The 16,532-nt window shown below is 43.9% G+C and overlaps 1 protein-coding gene across 3 annotated transcripts in view; it reads right to left on the bottom strand.

The window, feature by feature from the left end:
• The window catches only part of helq (helicase, POLQ like), a 57,113-nt gene that overhangs the window by 29,700 nt on the left and 10,881 nt on the right, over positions 1–16,532 (bottom strand). For all 3 annotated transcript variants that reach the window (XM_033021680.1, XM_033021689.1, XM_033021698.1), the window contains 6 exons: positions 12,566–12,638; positions 11,366–11,463; positions 9,274–9,372; positions 6,413–6,558; positions 5,337–5,576; positions 353–494 (listed from right to left, as the gene is read on the bottom strand). In XM_033021680.1, coding sequence (XP_032877571.1) covers positions 353–494; positions 5,337–5,576; positions 6,413–6,558; positions 9,274–9,372; positions 11,366–11,463; positions 12,566–12,638 — 798 coding nt within the window. The remainder of the gene's footprint in view (positions 1–352; positions 495–5,336; positions 5,577–6,412; positions 6,559–9,273; positions 9,373–11,365; positions 11,464–12,565; positions 12,639–16,532) is intronic.

The following is a 16,532-nucleotide window of genomic DNA, read 5'->3' as shown; positions in this document are numbered from 1 at the left end:
TGGATGGTTCTCATTATTTTCTTACTGAAGTCCAGCTACAACAGTTCTACCCATTTCCTTCACCTTTTTCACTTGGAAAACCTCCTGATTAAGTATAATGGGATATTATACTTGTTTCATCTGCCATTATTGAAAACATGCACAATCAAAGAACAAATGTTTAATCTCTGCTCATTTCCCAACCAATTACTAGCCATTTCTATTTATATTCACCTACATTTCCTGGACATTTAAGCTTTGAACATAGCTATAGATCTGAAATAATACACTGCACCATAAATAATCCCACTGAGTTCTAGGAAAAGTCCAGCATTTAAGAAAGAAAACATTTTACTGTAATCAATGACGTTACCAGCTTCTTATCCTGCTCCTGCGTTATGAGAATGCTCTCTCCTTCTGTGTCAATACCAGCTCGTCCAGCTCTACCAATCATCTGTTTGTACTGATTTCTCTTCAGGAAATCCCTAGCCACATAAGGAGATCTCAGGATAACCCTAGGAGGTTAAAAACAAATAGTGAGGCATGTAAAGTCTGAAAATAATTGAGTATTAGAAATCCAACGAACCAACGGAAATCCAACTATAACTTTTTCCAAACTAGCTGATTCTCCTGAACAACACCAAACATAGGTTTAAGGTGAGGAGGGAAAGATTTAATAGGAACCCAAGGTAACATTTTCACAGAAAGGGCGGTGGGTGTATGGAACGAACTGTTTAAGAAATATTTAGACAGGTACCAGGATAGACACAAAAAGCTGGAGTAACTCAGCGGGACAGGCAGCTTCTCTGGAGAGAAGGAATGGGTGACGTTTCGGGTCGAGACCTTTCTTCAGATAGGACAGGTTTAAAGAGATATGGGCCAAACATAGGTAGGTGGGACTAGTGTAGATGAGACATGTTGGTGTGGGCAATTTGGGCTGAAGGGTCTGTATAATTCTATGACTATCTGGTAGCTTTATGTTTCACAGCCCATTGGTTCGCTCTTCGCCAACCTCTGACAATGACCAAATAGTCTGCTGGAAGAGCGTAGTGGATTGAACAGAATCTGAGGAAGAAAATGGATTATCAATGTTTCGAGTCCAGATCTATCCACTGGACTAAGGGTAGAGGGGGAGATGGGCAATATAAAGATGTGAGGAAGGGGCATGGGGCAAAAGCTGGTAAGTGATAGCAGAATTTGGACGATGAGGAGTTGATTGGCAGTTGGAGTCAATTGGGAGAGGGATGGGTGACAATAGTGACGAGGCCGGCAGGTGATCGGTTGAGGCAAGGGGCTGTAGATGATGGAATCTGATAGGTGATAGGCTGCAGATGATGGAATCTGAAGGTGAAACATGGGACCAAATAAGCGAGGAAGGGGACCCAGCGGGAGGAGTGGTTGATAATCTGATAGAGTGTGTGGGGGATGGGAAAGAAACTGGATCATAGGGGGGCTGGAGGTGGGTGATGGATCCTGGAAAGTCAGGTACGAGTGAGTGGACCTGGACAGATCAGAAGGGAGAAGGTACAGAGGGGAGAGCAGGTTACCTGAAATTGGAGAAATTAATGTTCGTGCCATTGGATTGTAAACTACCCAGGAGGAATCTGAAGTGTTGTTCAATGCTTGTGTTAAAGACAAAACCCACTATTTTTCCTCCAAAACATGGAGATTCTGTTATGAATGATGTAGCAGTTGCACAAGGCTGATGATTTTTATTAGCTCAATAGAAAGGTGTACGCATAGTAACAGAACAAGGAGTTTCAGTACCTGATTTAGCAATGATGTGACCCCATCACTGAAATGTATGGGCTTTAACATCCAAAAGCTCATCCATGGTGGGCAAGAACACTGGCAATGTCCATGGGATATATCAAGGGATTTCTTAATAAATATATTTTTTTCTTTAGGAGCCTGCAAATATTTTTATTTGCAAACTAGGTAATCCTCCCCACACTGACCATTATTAACCAGCAATCATGCTGGCAAGATGAGATCTCACTTAATATTCTTACATCCTGCTTTGCAGGCTCTCCAATGCTGAATATAGCACATGAACAAATCCCTGAAACAATCACAGAAATTTTTCTTTGCAACATAACTATTTCCTCATTAGTGTCAGGCCGCTTAAATAACTCAGATTGCCAGCCAGGTTTAGAAACTCCACTTTACTCGTGTAAATAATAGTTGACAGTTTGAATACATTGTGTTACAGTTTCACAGCGATAACTATCCAACATTACAATCAATGAAGCTGAGAATAATGTTTGTTACAATTCATCAATTACATTGGGATACAATCTGAAAGGAACATGAATTTAGGCTAAACATAAATACAAAATGCTGAAGTAACTCAGCAGGCCAGCAACATTTCTGGAGGAAATGGATAGGTAACTTTCCATCTTTACTTTAACGGTCGGGACCCTTCTTCAGTCCCAATCCAAAACGTCACATATCCAGTTTCTCGAGATGTGCTGCCTGTGTGTTACTCCAGCATTTTGTGGCTATCTTTGGTATAAACAAACATCTGCAGTTATTTTATTACATAATGAATTAGGCTAATATTTCTAGCCAATAAAATCTCAATCAACAATGAGAAATCCCTCCTCAAACTCCTTAAAGTTTGTTTAAAACAATGGTAGCAGTTGACTATTTCAAGGTTAAAGTGGTAAAGAACTAATGAAGTCTCTGTGTCCAATATTAATAATAAATAGATTTGGTGCATTATCAAACCATTTGATGACTGGTCGTTGACTTAAAACATTCTCCAGAATGCTGCTTCATATGCTAAGTATTTCCAGCAGATTTTTTTTCCACTTCACCTCTCTGCAATTTTGAGATGAAAGTGATCAAATCCTCAAATCAAAAAAAAACTGTTGATGCTGAAACAGCAATCACTTTAACTAACATATTCACCTATCTATGTTGCTTTCAGTCCCACGAATACTCAAGGGTTCCAGGAGGCAAGGCAACATATGTTGGATGATGAAATCAAACATCTGCTCCATCTTACATTCCTCAGCATCTCACAGAGGACCCTCCCTCACAGTTGCCATTATGAATAGTCCAAACTTGGAGGGGATTTCTGAGATTGATCAGAGCATTGCCAGAGTAACATTGCATCCATGTTAAAATGGATGTCTTGTTTATGTTAAAATGTATTTTGTGTGTTTTGTTGCTTTTGGTATGACTGTATGGCAAATCAAATTCCTCGTATTTTGCAAACCATACTTGGCTAAATAAAGTATGATTATGATAACTTTATTCAAACCAATCTGTAATCATGTTGTCAGGCTCTTCTTAAAATGGCCCTAATGAGTCTCCAAGTTTTCTTTGATATACAGTATCTCCCTCCCGACTCATATTTGGATGTCTGGAGTACATGGAGTCAAAGGTTCTGGGGAGAAGGCAGGAGAATGGGGTTAGGAGGTAGATCAGCCATGATTGAATGCCAGAGTAGATATAATGGGCCGAATGGTCTACTTCTGCACTGAATTTGCACTGACGAATTTAGAATGGATTCGTTGAATGAAGAACACGATCTGCAATTTGGCCTTGTGCTATAATCTATATTACTAAAAGTCTGTTCTTGACCGGTTTTGGCGATCTGTGCTGCGATTTCCGAGAGAACGCCGCCACCTACGGCCGTCATTTTTGGCCACCTCGCTCAGAGCCCCCCTCTGCCGCATGTGTGCCGAGGATTTTTCCAGTCGATGAAAAATGACAGAGATATTAATGATTTTACAAAATTCCCCATTCTCTCTGCTGCCCCCGCTGGCGGCAGGGGGGGATGGACTATAAAACCAGGAAGTGGTGTGCCTCAATTAGTCTGCAAGCTGGAGGAAGGCAGAGGGTCACGTTTCTCTGAGCTGAATAACACTGAACACATGTCCACACAACTGTTAGTAAGTACCCTTAATGTGGTTTGAAAATGAAAATATGGTTAAAGTAAAAAAGCACTGCCTGCAAATGGTTGTTTGGGGTGTTTGGGTTGAAATAAAAAGGCACTCTCTCTCCCCCCCCCTCCTCTCCTCCCCCCCCCCTCCTCTCCTCCCCCCCCCTCCCCTCTCCTCTCCCCCCCCCTCTCTCCTCTCCTCTCCCCCCCCCTCTCCTCTCCTCTCCCCCCCTCCCTCTCCTCCCCCCCTCCTCTCCTCTCCCCCCCCCCTCTCCTCTCCCTCCCCCTCTCCTCTCCCCCCCCCCTCTCCTCCCTCTCCTCATCCTCTCCTCTCCCCCCCCCTCTCTCTCCTCTCCTCTCCTCTCCCTCTCCCCGTCCCATCTCCTCTCCTCTTCCCCTCACCTCGTCCTCTCCCCCCCTCTCACTCTCCTCTCCCCCCCCCTCCTCTCTCCTCTCCCCCCGCCCTCTCCTCTCCTCTCCCCGCCCCTCTCCTCTCCTCTGTCTCCCCCGCCCGTCAGCCTCTCCTCTTCCCCCCGCCTCTCCTCACTCCTCTCCCCCGCCCCTCTCCATCTCCTCTCCCCCCCTCATCCTGCTTCCTCTCATACTCTCACCCCCCTCTGCTCTTCCCCCCCCCTCCTCTCCTCTCCCGCCCCCTCCTCTCCTGCTCGCCCTCCTCTCGCCCCCCCTAGCCCCCGCCCCCCTAGCTCCTCGCCTCCTACCCCCCCCCCCCTCTCCTCTCCCCCTCTCTAGATGTGACTGCGTTGGGGGCTATGTGTCAGTAGATAGGATGGTTATGGGGTAAAAGGAGCAAATTAATAATATTAATATAATATCAAGGGGGGTAATTAGCGTGAGTGCGGGGGGGGGGGGAATAGTTAGTGTGTGTGACGCTGCATGCCGCCTCCCCCCCCCACAACCGCACGTTGGGGGAACAGACCCAACGGGTCTGCACTTGGTCTAGTAATTTATATATACTGTGCATTAAAATAAAGTTTTCAGGGTAAAAACATTGAACAGTTGTCATATCATTGTATAAAATTCACCTTGATGTTAAACTAATTTACAAGAAATACCAAGAGTAACTCTAAACTAATTCCAAGTAATTTTTAACATTTCCTTATCCTCCAGTCATTGATCGTAATACCAGTAAGCAACTCTCTGTTTTGATTGAAGATAGACACAAAATGCTGGAGTAACTCAGCGGGTCAGTCAGCATCTCTGGAGAAAAGGAATAGGTGACGTTTTGGGTCAAGACCTTTCATCAGACCAATTTTGGTCTGCATCAGAGTATATTTTGATTTGCATGCACTCAGCTGACTGAATATAAGTTCTTATGAAGTTCTTAAACAGCGGATCAGATAAGATGAAAGAAAAGCAATGAATGAGAAACACACACTAACACAAAACTTTACAGCCGATCAAACAGACCATTTCTCTAATGGTATAGTAATGATTTGGCACTAACCTCCGAGCTGGTAAGTTAACACCAGCAGCAAGTGTTGATGTACAAGTTAGCAAGCAGAGTATTCCTTCCGAGTAGGCCTGCTCTATAACCTTTCTTTCATCATTTGTCAGCCCGCTATGATGGTATGCTAATCCATAAGGCACGGTTCCACGTAAAACAGGGCATATCACACCATTTCCGATGTCTTTCAATTCCGCAATAAGAGCACACTTTTCTTTCGCCTTTACAGAAAGGAATGACCTGTGGAAAAGCACATAACTGAGAGGATTCACAAAATCAGCGCAAATTAATAAAATGTTTGATTTAGTATAGAATTTATATATTTAAGGCAGATAGATATATTCTTAATTAGTATAGGTGTCAGGGATTATGGAGAGAAGGCAGGAAAAAGGAGTGGAAGATAGATCACCCATGATTGAATGGTGGAATAGACTTGATGGGACTAATAGCCTAAATCTGCTCTGATCACATGAACCTATTAGCAAATAAACAAGTCGTAACATGGAAACAACCTTTTTGTGGTTCACGCATGTCCCCATTACCAAGTAAATCAGTCTTATTTACACCTACCCCAGTTCCAATAACCCTTTAACTCTTTCTTTTTATTGTGTGATTCAATCTAACTTTGGAACATTCAGTGTCCCTATCAGAAACTATAGCCAATGCGATAGATTGCATAGCTCCACAACTCTTGGTGTAAAGATTATTTTTATTACGATTGATCCAATGCCATCTTGGGCCTCTATTTTATGCCTATTGTCATTAGTGAGGATTCTGGTTACCATTTAACATTCTCCATGTTGGATTAAGTGATATCATTATTATTACTACATTCAGGCAATAAATATATATGTTGACACCAGAGCTGCTACAAAATGATTTCCTTCCCAAATGGAACCTAGAGAGAAGCAACGTGAAAACCGTTACTACAATCGACTGTTGAATCAGATTAGATATCTAAAAGCAAATTTAGCTAGGCTGCACTCAATTATTAATAATCTACTCACACATGTGGTTGCTTGAAAATGCAACAAATGAAATTCCAAAATGTGAATGTGCAGTAATTGTGTGCATACTTGCTTAAATACTTGCAGAGCATCTTGCTCACATTTTCACAATTCTTTTTAGTCGGACAGAACAAAAGACAGGAGTGTTGTGGGATAATTTCAGTCACAAGTGCAATTAGATGATCTGGATCAATCTTCTTCATATCACTTGAATACTATGAGAACGAACAAAATGTTAAAAATCACAACCGGGCTCCACAATAACAATACATTCCAATAAATATCACAAATGTTCAAGACTATTTACTATGTTCACACTATTATAACAATACAGGTGCATAACCTTTTATCCGAAAGCCTTGGGACCAGACACTTTTCGTAATTCAGAATTTGTCGGCCTTCGTAATGGAAATTTTTTAGCGTAGATTTTAATGGCTGGCTCAGTGGTAGAGTGCTCGGCTCATATCCGCAAGGTCGCAAGTTTGCGCCTTGATCCCGGCAGTTACTCGGTCGCGAGTTTGAGTCTTCAATGTAGTTTTTTCTTGCAGAATAAATGTTTGTATGAAATGCAGTGTAGGAGAGGTGTACTGACTGTGTGGGCAGAACTTTGGAAGTGATTGCCCACCAGTCTAAAAAGCCGCTGTGTCTCCCTGTCCCTGGGATAGCAGGGGGCGATCAAACAGCACAATACCCCCTCCAGAGGAATCCACTCCCCGATGGGCCACTACGGCGACAAGTGGCAGTATGCCCACAGCCCGAGCTGCGCCCCCTCATCCGCCACCCCAAGAACAAGACGTACCTTGCACACCATCAGCTTCTGCCCCTACGTGTTCCTCTGGAGTTGGAGCGGGGCTGGGCTGGAGTTGCTGCTGGCCGTGGGTCTCTGGGATCACCGTGCTTGCAGTGGGCCTGGGGGGTCGGTGTCCCGTTGGTCCTGACGTCTCCGGCCACCCCCCTGGACTGGAGCTAAGACTGGGAACTGTACCGCCCTTGCCCCCTCCCTCTGCAACTGCAAACAACCCCACTCTCCTGCAAGGGCGGTACAGTTCCCGGAGGATGGCAGGTGGCCGGAGACGTCAGGACCAACAGGAACCCGCTCCCCGATGGGCCCCTACGACGCCCCGAGCTGCGCCCCGTCATCCGCAACCCAGGTTCCTCTGTAGTTGGAGCGGGGCTGGGCTGGGCTGCTGTTGGCTGTGGGTCTCTGGGATCTCCGTACTTGCAGTGGGCCTGGGGGTCAGTGTCCCGATGAGGGGGCGCAGCTCGGGGAACGGCTTCTGGTGGTCCTGACGTCTCCGGCCAGTTTGCAGTTTTCCTCTGGAGTTGGAACGGGGCTGGGTTGCTGCTGGCTGTGGGTCTCTGGGATCTCCGTGCTTGCAGTGGGCCTGGGGGTCGGTGTCCCGTTGGTCCTGACGTCTCCGGTGACTGGCACTGACCTGCTGGTATCGCCGACGTGAAGACAGTGCAAATCCCCGCGCCGGTGCAATGAGCGGGGAGCTGGAGAGGGGAGGGAAGGGGTCACACACATGGCCGGGAAGCAGAGGGGTGTAGGTGGGGTGAAACTGAAGGGTGCGACAATCTGCTGCTGCCTGCCCGCTGAGTTAAAAAGTTCCCACGCAAGATTCACGATACACTGTGTATCGTGAGTCTACCGTGGGAACTTTTTAACTCAGCGGGCAGGCAGCAGCATATTGTCAATTATTAACCCTCCCGCGCAATATACCCTCACCTTCTCTTTTATGAATGGGGATTTAGTTCTTCAAGGACCGACCGGAGGTTCCGCTGTCACCTCTGCGGGCCGCCCTCGGTGAACGTTTTCAAGGACCTTTCTTCAAGGACCGAAAAAATGTCCGCTATTCGGAGGTTTTCGTTATTTGGATCTTCGGATAAAAGGTTGTGCACCTGTACTAATATTGAAGCTCGTGATAACCTAATACCTGTCCACATTGCCTAGTACAGTTTTGCTTGAAGCACTAGAATGTTGTAACAAATTAGTAGGAATACAGAAATAATCCCATTGTTGTAAGTATCTAAACAGAAGTATATTGGCAATTTGAACTGCAATTAGTTATAATTAATCTGGGGCAAAGCGGAATCTCCGGGTTGCCCGCAATGCTCAGGCAGGGGGATGTTGGAACACATCCTGAGCTGCTGCCCAAAGGCTCTTGGGCAGGGCCGGTACACCTGGCGACAAGACCAGGTTCTGAAACGCATCAGCATGGGAATCAGCAGCTGCAGATGAGCACGCCCCACCACCCAGATGATCACCTTTGTGAAGGCCGGAGTGCAGCTGCCAAGAACCACAGCAGCCAGGAATCTGTCAGGAATCCTGGCGACTGCGCAGGACTGGCAGCTTTCTGTAGACCTGGTGAAACATCTGAAGTTTCCACAGCACATTGCCACAACCACCCTGAGGCCAGACATCCTCCTGGTCTCAGAGGCGATCAAAAACATTGTCTTGTTGGAACTGACAGTGCCGTGGGAGGACCGTCTGGAGCAGCCCCACGAGAGGAAGTTGACCAAGTATGAAGAGCTGGTCATAGACTGCCGTAAGCAGGGCTGGAAGGCAAGGTGTATGCCCATCGAGGTTGGCTACAAAGCCTTGAGTGCACTGGGCATCAACGGAATGGAGAGGAGAAGAGCCATCAAGTACACTACAGAGGCAGCGGAGAAAGCCTCGTGATGGCTCTGGATCAGGAGAGGAGGTCCATGGGGAGGGGCGAATGCCACCTGAACACAAGTCGTAGTCTGATCAACCATGGCTGGGTCGACTGGGTGAGGGTGTCTGATGTTGAAAGACCCAAAACACCCAATGACCCCAGGTTACATCACTGATTATGTGTTCAGGAGCATCAACAGATGTATTTTTATCAAAATAAGCTTGGCCATCTGGCACTTTGAAAGACAAATAATTTTGCATTATAATGTACCTTGTAGTTCAACAGGCGAGCAAATGTAAAACCGTCTTCTGATTTGTTGTCCACTTCATAAATACCATCTCGAATTTTAACATATTCTTTTAACTGGATCTAAAAAAAAAAAAAATTGTAGTCAAGTTTAACAAACTAAATAAACACAGCCAAACACAATAAAATGTCCTGGGCACCAACACTTTGTACATGATTTAACCTGCAATAACACTGTTGTTTTCTTTATAACCTTCATCTCCAAATGTGCAGTCAGCATTCATTAGAAAATGTATGCCATTGTTTGATTGGCATTGCTTAATATAATTTCATCAGAGATGGCACAGTGGCACAGCGGTAGAGTTGCAGCCTTACAGCGCCAGAGATCCGGGTTCGATCCCAACTACAGAGACTGTCTCTACAGAGCTTGTACATTCTCCCCATGACCGCGTGGGTTTTCTCTGCGTGTTAGTTTCCTCCCACACTCCGAAGATGCACACATTTATAAGTTAACTGACTTTGGTAAAATTGTAAATTATCCCTCGTGTGTAGGAATGTGTTAGTGTATGGGGTGATCGCTGGTCAGCGTGGACTCTTTGGGATGAATGGCCTGTTTCTGGGTTGCATCTCTAAAGTCTAACAGTCGAAAAACAGGTAGCTAACAGAGGAAGGTTTCATCCCTTCATTAGTGGGAGCCACACCCTGTGCAACATAAGTCTTTTACTGACAACATTGTGATAAAAAGTGAATGCAGCATCTTGGCAACCGATGCTTGTCAATGCAAACCCTTAAACCAATAATACTTTCTAAGAGAATAACCGTGTGATATTTTAATCATAACACTTCTAAAGGATTTTTAGTTGTATATAATAACAATAAATGCTATCATTCAGGAAATCCTCAACCTAGTGAAAAGATCCCATTTTCCTAATTACAAAGCTTACCTGGACTTTCATTACAAGTGAATTATCACTGGAATATTCTTAAAACAAATCTCAGGCTGACTGCTGTTAGATCCACAGTGTTATGAAACAAGATCATCGATTCAATTTTGCCAATTATTGGCTAATTTCTCTTACCTTTGTCAGGCTAATGAATCAGTAAATCCTGGGCAACAGGTAATGACAGAAAAAAAAATTGAGTGGCTTTGATTCCACATTTAACAAATTTTAAATAACAGACGAAACACCAGGGAACATATGGAAATGCGGAGATAAGTAACTGCAGATGCTGGTTTTCAAAAAAAAACACAAGCTGCTGGAGTAACTCAGAGAGCCAGGCAGCATATCTGGAGATCATGGATTGTGACGTTTCCAGCCGAGATGAATCCCGACCTGAATCGTCAACTACCCATGTTCTCCAGAGATCCTGCCTGACCTGCTGAGTTACTCCAGCACTTTGCATGTTATTTTTTCATGTTCAAATGGCTCTTTAGTCAGAAAATGCAAAATTATACAATACAATACCATTTATTGTCATTTTAAACATTAAAAGAACTCTTTAAATCAAGCAGTTGGTGCAAGGAAGTCTTCAGAATTGTCCTTTTATCTGTTAGCAAAAACCAAATTGCTAAATTCTAGTTTTCCTGCTAACTTGATATTACAAATTAAGTTACGCAATTCATTAATTGCCACCAATTTTTTTTTATGTTATATGATTATACAAGCTATTCCCACAATACAATGGATGTTGTTCATTTAGTCATTCTACAAATGTTTTTTTCTCCCACTCTCATTTCTTTCACTCCAATGTTCTTCTTTTGTTTGCTTTGAATAGATTTAGGGATACTTCAAATAGACAATATCTGCAAATGTACCTATTTTAGGGTCCAATTTTCTCCACTAATGTTTTTTCTGCTTTTGTTCTTGAAACTGGATTTCAGGTTGGTTAAACGTCTCAAGTGAATGAAACTGGTATCCGTTATCTGTTTTTTATTTTGTGTTCTTGTGGGTAAGATTTATCAGGAATACAAATTCCTTACATAATAAGTATGCAAAATTACAAATTAAATTACAACTTTGAACAGAATCCCTTTATAGCTCAGTATAAACCAGCATATCTAATTAAATAATTAATTTGGAATTATAAACAGAAAAGTGAAATGGATCGCACTCACAGGTCGAAAGTTGCTGGTATAATGTTCTGCTTTCAGAAAGTGCTGCAAATCGCTAACATTATTCAAAGTTGCACTCATTCCAATGATTTGTGTGGTTTCTGGAAATGGAAATAAAATAAAATGTTAAATGTCAAACATGCGTGCAGCCATTTATTTGGAATTGGGCAAACTAGCTTTTCCAGTAAAATTGTTATTTATTTATATTTAAGCTTGCTCTGATGATTAATGTTGATAATGGATAACTCAATGTGGACATGGAGTCTTTCTGAAGACTTCCTTGCACCAACTGCTTGATTTAAAGAGTTCTTTCAATGTTTAAAATAACCAATTTTTTCAATATCACTTTCAAACCAATTATTTACAGCCAACAATCAAAAATATCTGGGATGTGCACATTGAGCTAATAATTATTTTATTCCAAACTATCAACCAATTATTAAAATGGCTCATGGATATTTTTAAATTTATTATTACAATACTCAATGCATGCCAGAAACTATGATATTCAGGCTCAGATGCCAGTTGAATCATTGCTTCACTCTTCCAATTTACAATAAGGTGTACTCCCTCTGTCAAAAACATTTGTGTCACTAGTTTAAGTTGTTGGGTTACTTTCATTTCAATATAGATTAACAACAGAACTCAAGTACAGCCTCTATGTGGGTGCTTATCAGCCATGTAGAATGCTTCATTATGTAAAACCATATTTAGTTTATCCTTTGTGAATTCTGGGCATCTATCCATCACTTTTTCTTACGTAACCAGGTCACGTAATAATGTAAAACACAAACTTTAAATCATCTATTAGTTATGAGAGTCGGGTTGGCCAATGATGGGTTGTTGCAGTATGACTATTAGTGAGGAAAAAATCTAATAGAAATTTCATATCACAGAGGAAATGTACAGCGAATGCAAGAGAGTTTTGAAAAACAGTAGGACAATGCTTCCCCATTTTTTTCCACAGCATTGAATTGTTATCTACATTTACATATTCTGTTGGTGGCTGCTTCACCAAATCTTGGTCAGGCTAACTGCATAAATGTCTTCTTATCACATTCTTGAGCCAAACTGAGAAACAGTTCAGTATGTGCTGCTTGTGGCAGTGATTTGTATCCACTTCTATGTTTAGCAAATTACTTGGCATCTCATAAAGAACTGAGCATTTAACAAAACACAAACTTTTGTTAAAATGTTACTCACTGCTTGTGTAGAGGATTTTAGACAATGCCATTTCCAGGACTGCTCCACGACTCCCTTCACCAAGCATGTGCAGCTATGATAGAACAGAAAAAGCCCAAGGATAACTAAGTGCGCATTTATTTAGTTTGATTAACTTAGAAAAGTGCAACATTTGACATTCTCCCACAAGCCATTTAAGAAGGGACGAAACATTCCTATCGTGCATTAGTGAGGATAAAGACAAGATGACAAATAACTGAATGCTTACGTTTTGAGAATTGGCTGAAAGTACGAATTGATGGCAATAGTGGGAACAATGGGGAGACAGGGGGGGGGGGGGGGGGTGATTATTTGAAACAGTCTCACCCAAGAAAATGCATGCCTGCTGGTGGATGGGCATTATTCAATACTTATGAAGATAATGCCCCATTAACAATGTAACTGAATAAGGCAGATTGACCTAGCCATCATTTTTAGGTACTTACATGACAAGCTGTTATCAATAGCAAAATAGAAGTTCCAACAGGAAGAATGATGATCTTGTCACAGGTTAGATTAGGGGAGGGACAATGGAAAGAAAATGGAGCAACTCTTTAGAGGGAATTTGTTAAATTACTACATTTAATTTATGATTATTTAAACATACTTAAAACGTTTCTAATTGTACCCGATTTTCAGATGTTTTTAGAGATTGTGGAAAAGACGTTTAACAGCACAAGCTATCAAAATGCATTGCAGCTTGTGGTGGAACTTATCCATGGCAGCCAAACAGCTCATAACATCCTGCTGGCCTCATTACTGTACCTTCTATAAGTGAAGCATTGTGAACAATTCATTAGCAAATCACAATGAATAAAGTTCCTTTGGTTGTTTTTCAACCCCCTCTCTCTCCAACTGTCCTGATTAATTTATCAACCATTTGCTTTATGAAAAGCATTTCACGATGGTGACCCCAGCCTCACCCCATCAGAACAATTCCCTTGTACTATCCACCCTCCCTGCAACTTGATACCAATTTATTTTCTTACATTTCCAGTTCTGATGGGAGGTCTTTGGCCTGAAACATTAATGGAGATGTTATCTGATTTTGAGTGTTACCACCCTTTATGGGTCTTATTTCAGGCCTTTGAAATGCTATCAGGGTCATTCACTGAGTCAGGCTTAGTTTCTGCTACCTATGAATCTGGTTGCCATTCATGGACTGCGACAGTCACAGAATGGCTGTAGGTTGTGAGCTGCACAGTTGCAGTAGTACTACAGGCATTGTCCAAGATATGGATTATGTGCAGGCAGATATGCTTAGTTTAATTTGGCATCATGGTCGGCACAGTCATCGTGGGCTGAAGGGCCAGTCCCTGTGGTGTACCATACTGTTTTATGTTGGTGTAGTATGAATAAGAACCCACAGTAAATTCATTCAAGCTAGGAAACATTAGTGAGTAGTTGAAGATTATTTTGCTTCGTCCACTTTACTTCCGTACAAGCTCAATAGAACAGATTTTGCTCTTGTCATGATGACAGAACATTAAGTATCCACATCATAATTGTCAAACTACTCAGTGTAATGGGGAAAGCCCAGTCTCTGTTTATGATCCAATGCAATAAGCGAGTTCGGTATTCCGACTGCACATGTCCAGGTCATAGGTCACTCACTATAAACATTCTCAGCAGCTGTGGTGCTACGTTGTGTGCAGGCCTGCGTTTCGTCCGTGGTCGGGGTCGGGTCTCCTGTGCTGTGGATGCTGTTGAGTTGCTGCTGGGGCGTCCCCGTCCCTTCCCGGGTGTCCCATCCCTGTCCAGGGGTATCCGGGGTGGCCCTGGGCTGGCCGTGCAGTGGCGGCCCCGGAGTTGCAGCCGGCACGGGAGGGAGGCGCTGGCTTCAGCTCGGCTCTGCCTGTCCAGCTGGGTTGACCGGCAGCCCTGGACTGGCGTGGCGCAGGCCTGGGGCGGTGGCGGCCACGGACATGCTGGCTCTGCTCCGGCTCCCGCGGGGCCCATTCCCTGGCAGGTCAGGGACCGTCAGCTGCGCCTCTCGCCTTGTCCAGTGGCTGTCGGTTGGCCCCCTTGGTGCCGGTGGGGGCCAAGTGCCGGTCGGGGATGCACACGGGATGCTGCAGTGGCTCGGCGGGTCCGGCAACATCTCTGGAGAAGGGTCTCGACCCGAAAAGTTACCCATTCCTTCTCTCCGGGGATGCTACCTGTCCCGCATAGTTGCTGCAGCGCATTAGGTGTGTCCCCGTTGATAGCTGGTGCTGGTGGGGGGGGGGGGGGGCCACCATCCATCAGGTGGGGTGGGGGGTGAGGCTGGCGATCGGGGAGCGGGTTCCTCGGGAGTTGCTTCTTCTTCACGCTGGCTGTGGGCTGGCGCTCCTCCGGGCTGCTGTCCCATCAGTCCGGAGCTGTCGATTGGCCCGGCGGGACAGGCGGAGTTGAGCTGAGGTTGGCGCTTCTCCGCTCTGGCTGTGGGGCTGGGGGCCGCTGTCACATCAGTCCGGATGTCTCCGGCCGCCCCCCTGGGCAGGGATGGGACACCCGGGGGCAGGGACGGGGGTGGTCCAGTGGCGGTTGGACAGTGCTTGCGGCGTCAGGGACCCGGGTTCGATCCTGGCTGCGGATGAGGAGCGGGTCTGTGTGCATGCAGCTGCCGAGAATGTATCTCTGCCGGTCCAGTCTCCTCCCTCCCGTCCCCCCCCACCATGTCTCCCACTCGCATCTGCTTCCTCTATCTCGCTGTTACACCCCCGTTCCTCAGATTAAATATATTTTTACACTTAAATCATGAATAAAGTTAAGAATTTATACACAGTTTATAGAGTCAGCCCTTTGTTCGCTTTTTCTTTATAGCGAGTGACCTTTGACAAATCCCATGATTCCTTGTGTTTTTCGGAATACCACTTATTCCTGGGGTTGTGGTGTTTACAGCCTTCTCTAATGTATTCAAAATGTATATTAAATGATATGTTATTTCAACTAATGTCACTCTAAAATACCCTGAAAATTATTTGCTTTTGTGAAATGAAAATGGCATGAATTTTAAATAACATATGTTCAGAATTATTGTTTAGTTATAGGATCCCATCATTTAAAGTTTATTGTGATTCCTTTATGAATACATCAAAATACCAGAAATTGAAAATAGTTGTTTAAGAAAAGCTTATTTTGGTTCATCGCCTCTCTGGATTATTTATTTCAATCTGGCAATTTTGAAACGATTAATTTAAAAAAAAACTGCTTTTGAAACATGGTAGACTACAAGAATATGTTTAAAGCGATAGATAACTTGGCCAGCTTGATGACATTACAACTGCTGAACTATTACGCATTGATAATTAAACACTCTTGACTTGATTATGAACTGAATACCCAATAGCAACAAACAGAGGCCATTGGATCATTGTGGGAAGCCATCCAGTAAAAATTGCAGCAACCAAAACTGGCCCTTCATCCCAGAGTTTGCACTGATCATCAAACACCCATTCACACTAACCCTACACTCAGCCCATTGTATTCTCTCCACTTTACTATCATCCCCTCAGATAGGCCAATTTATAGTATTCAATTAACTTGTTAATCTTCCTATCTTTGGGATGTGGGAGGAAACTGGAACAATCACAGGGATAATGTATAAACTTTGAACAATCCCATCACTAGAGCCGTGAGGCAGTAGCCCTATTATCTGTGCCCAATTTGTGTATTTACAGATTCAGCGACGTGGGTTTATTTGTGACTTCCAGTGCTGGTGTAGAGTTCACACATTCTCCCCATGAGAGTGCTCCCCCCACTGACGCTCCGGTTTTCTCAGACATTCCAAAGGGATTCTGGTTTGTTAATTGGCCATTGTAAATTGCTCTTAGTATGTAAATCAATTGTAGAATCCTGGAGAGTTGATGGAAATGAGAGCAGAATTTTTTATTGAAATAGGATTTGTGTAGATGGCAGCTTGATGGTTAGTGTGGACTATGCCATACAGTCATAAGGCCTATTTCCA

Source organism: Amblyraja radiata, chromosome 1 (genome assembly GCF_010909765.2).
Source record: "Amblyraja radiata isolate CabotCenter1 chromosome 1, sAmbRad1.1.pri, whole genome shotgun sequence".
Lineage (NCBI taxonomy): Eukaryota > Metazoa > Chordata > Chondrichthyes > Rajiformes > Rajidae > Amblyraja > Amblyraja radiata.
The sequence above is the reverse complement of the archived record's forward strand: the minus strand, read 5'-3'. Positions and strand labels throughout refer to the sequence as shown.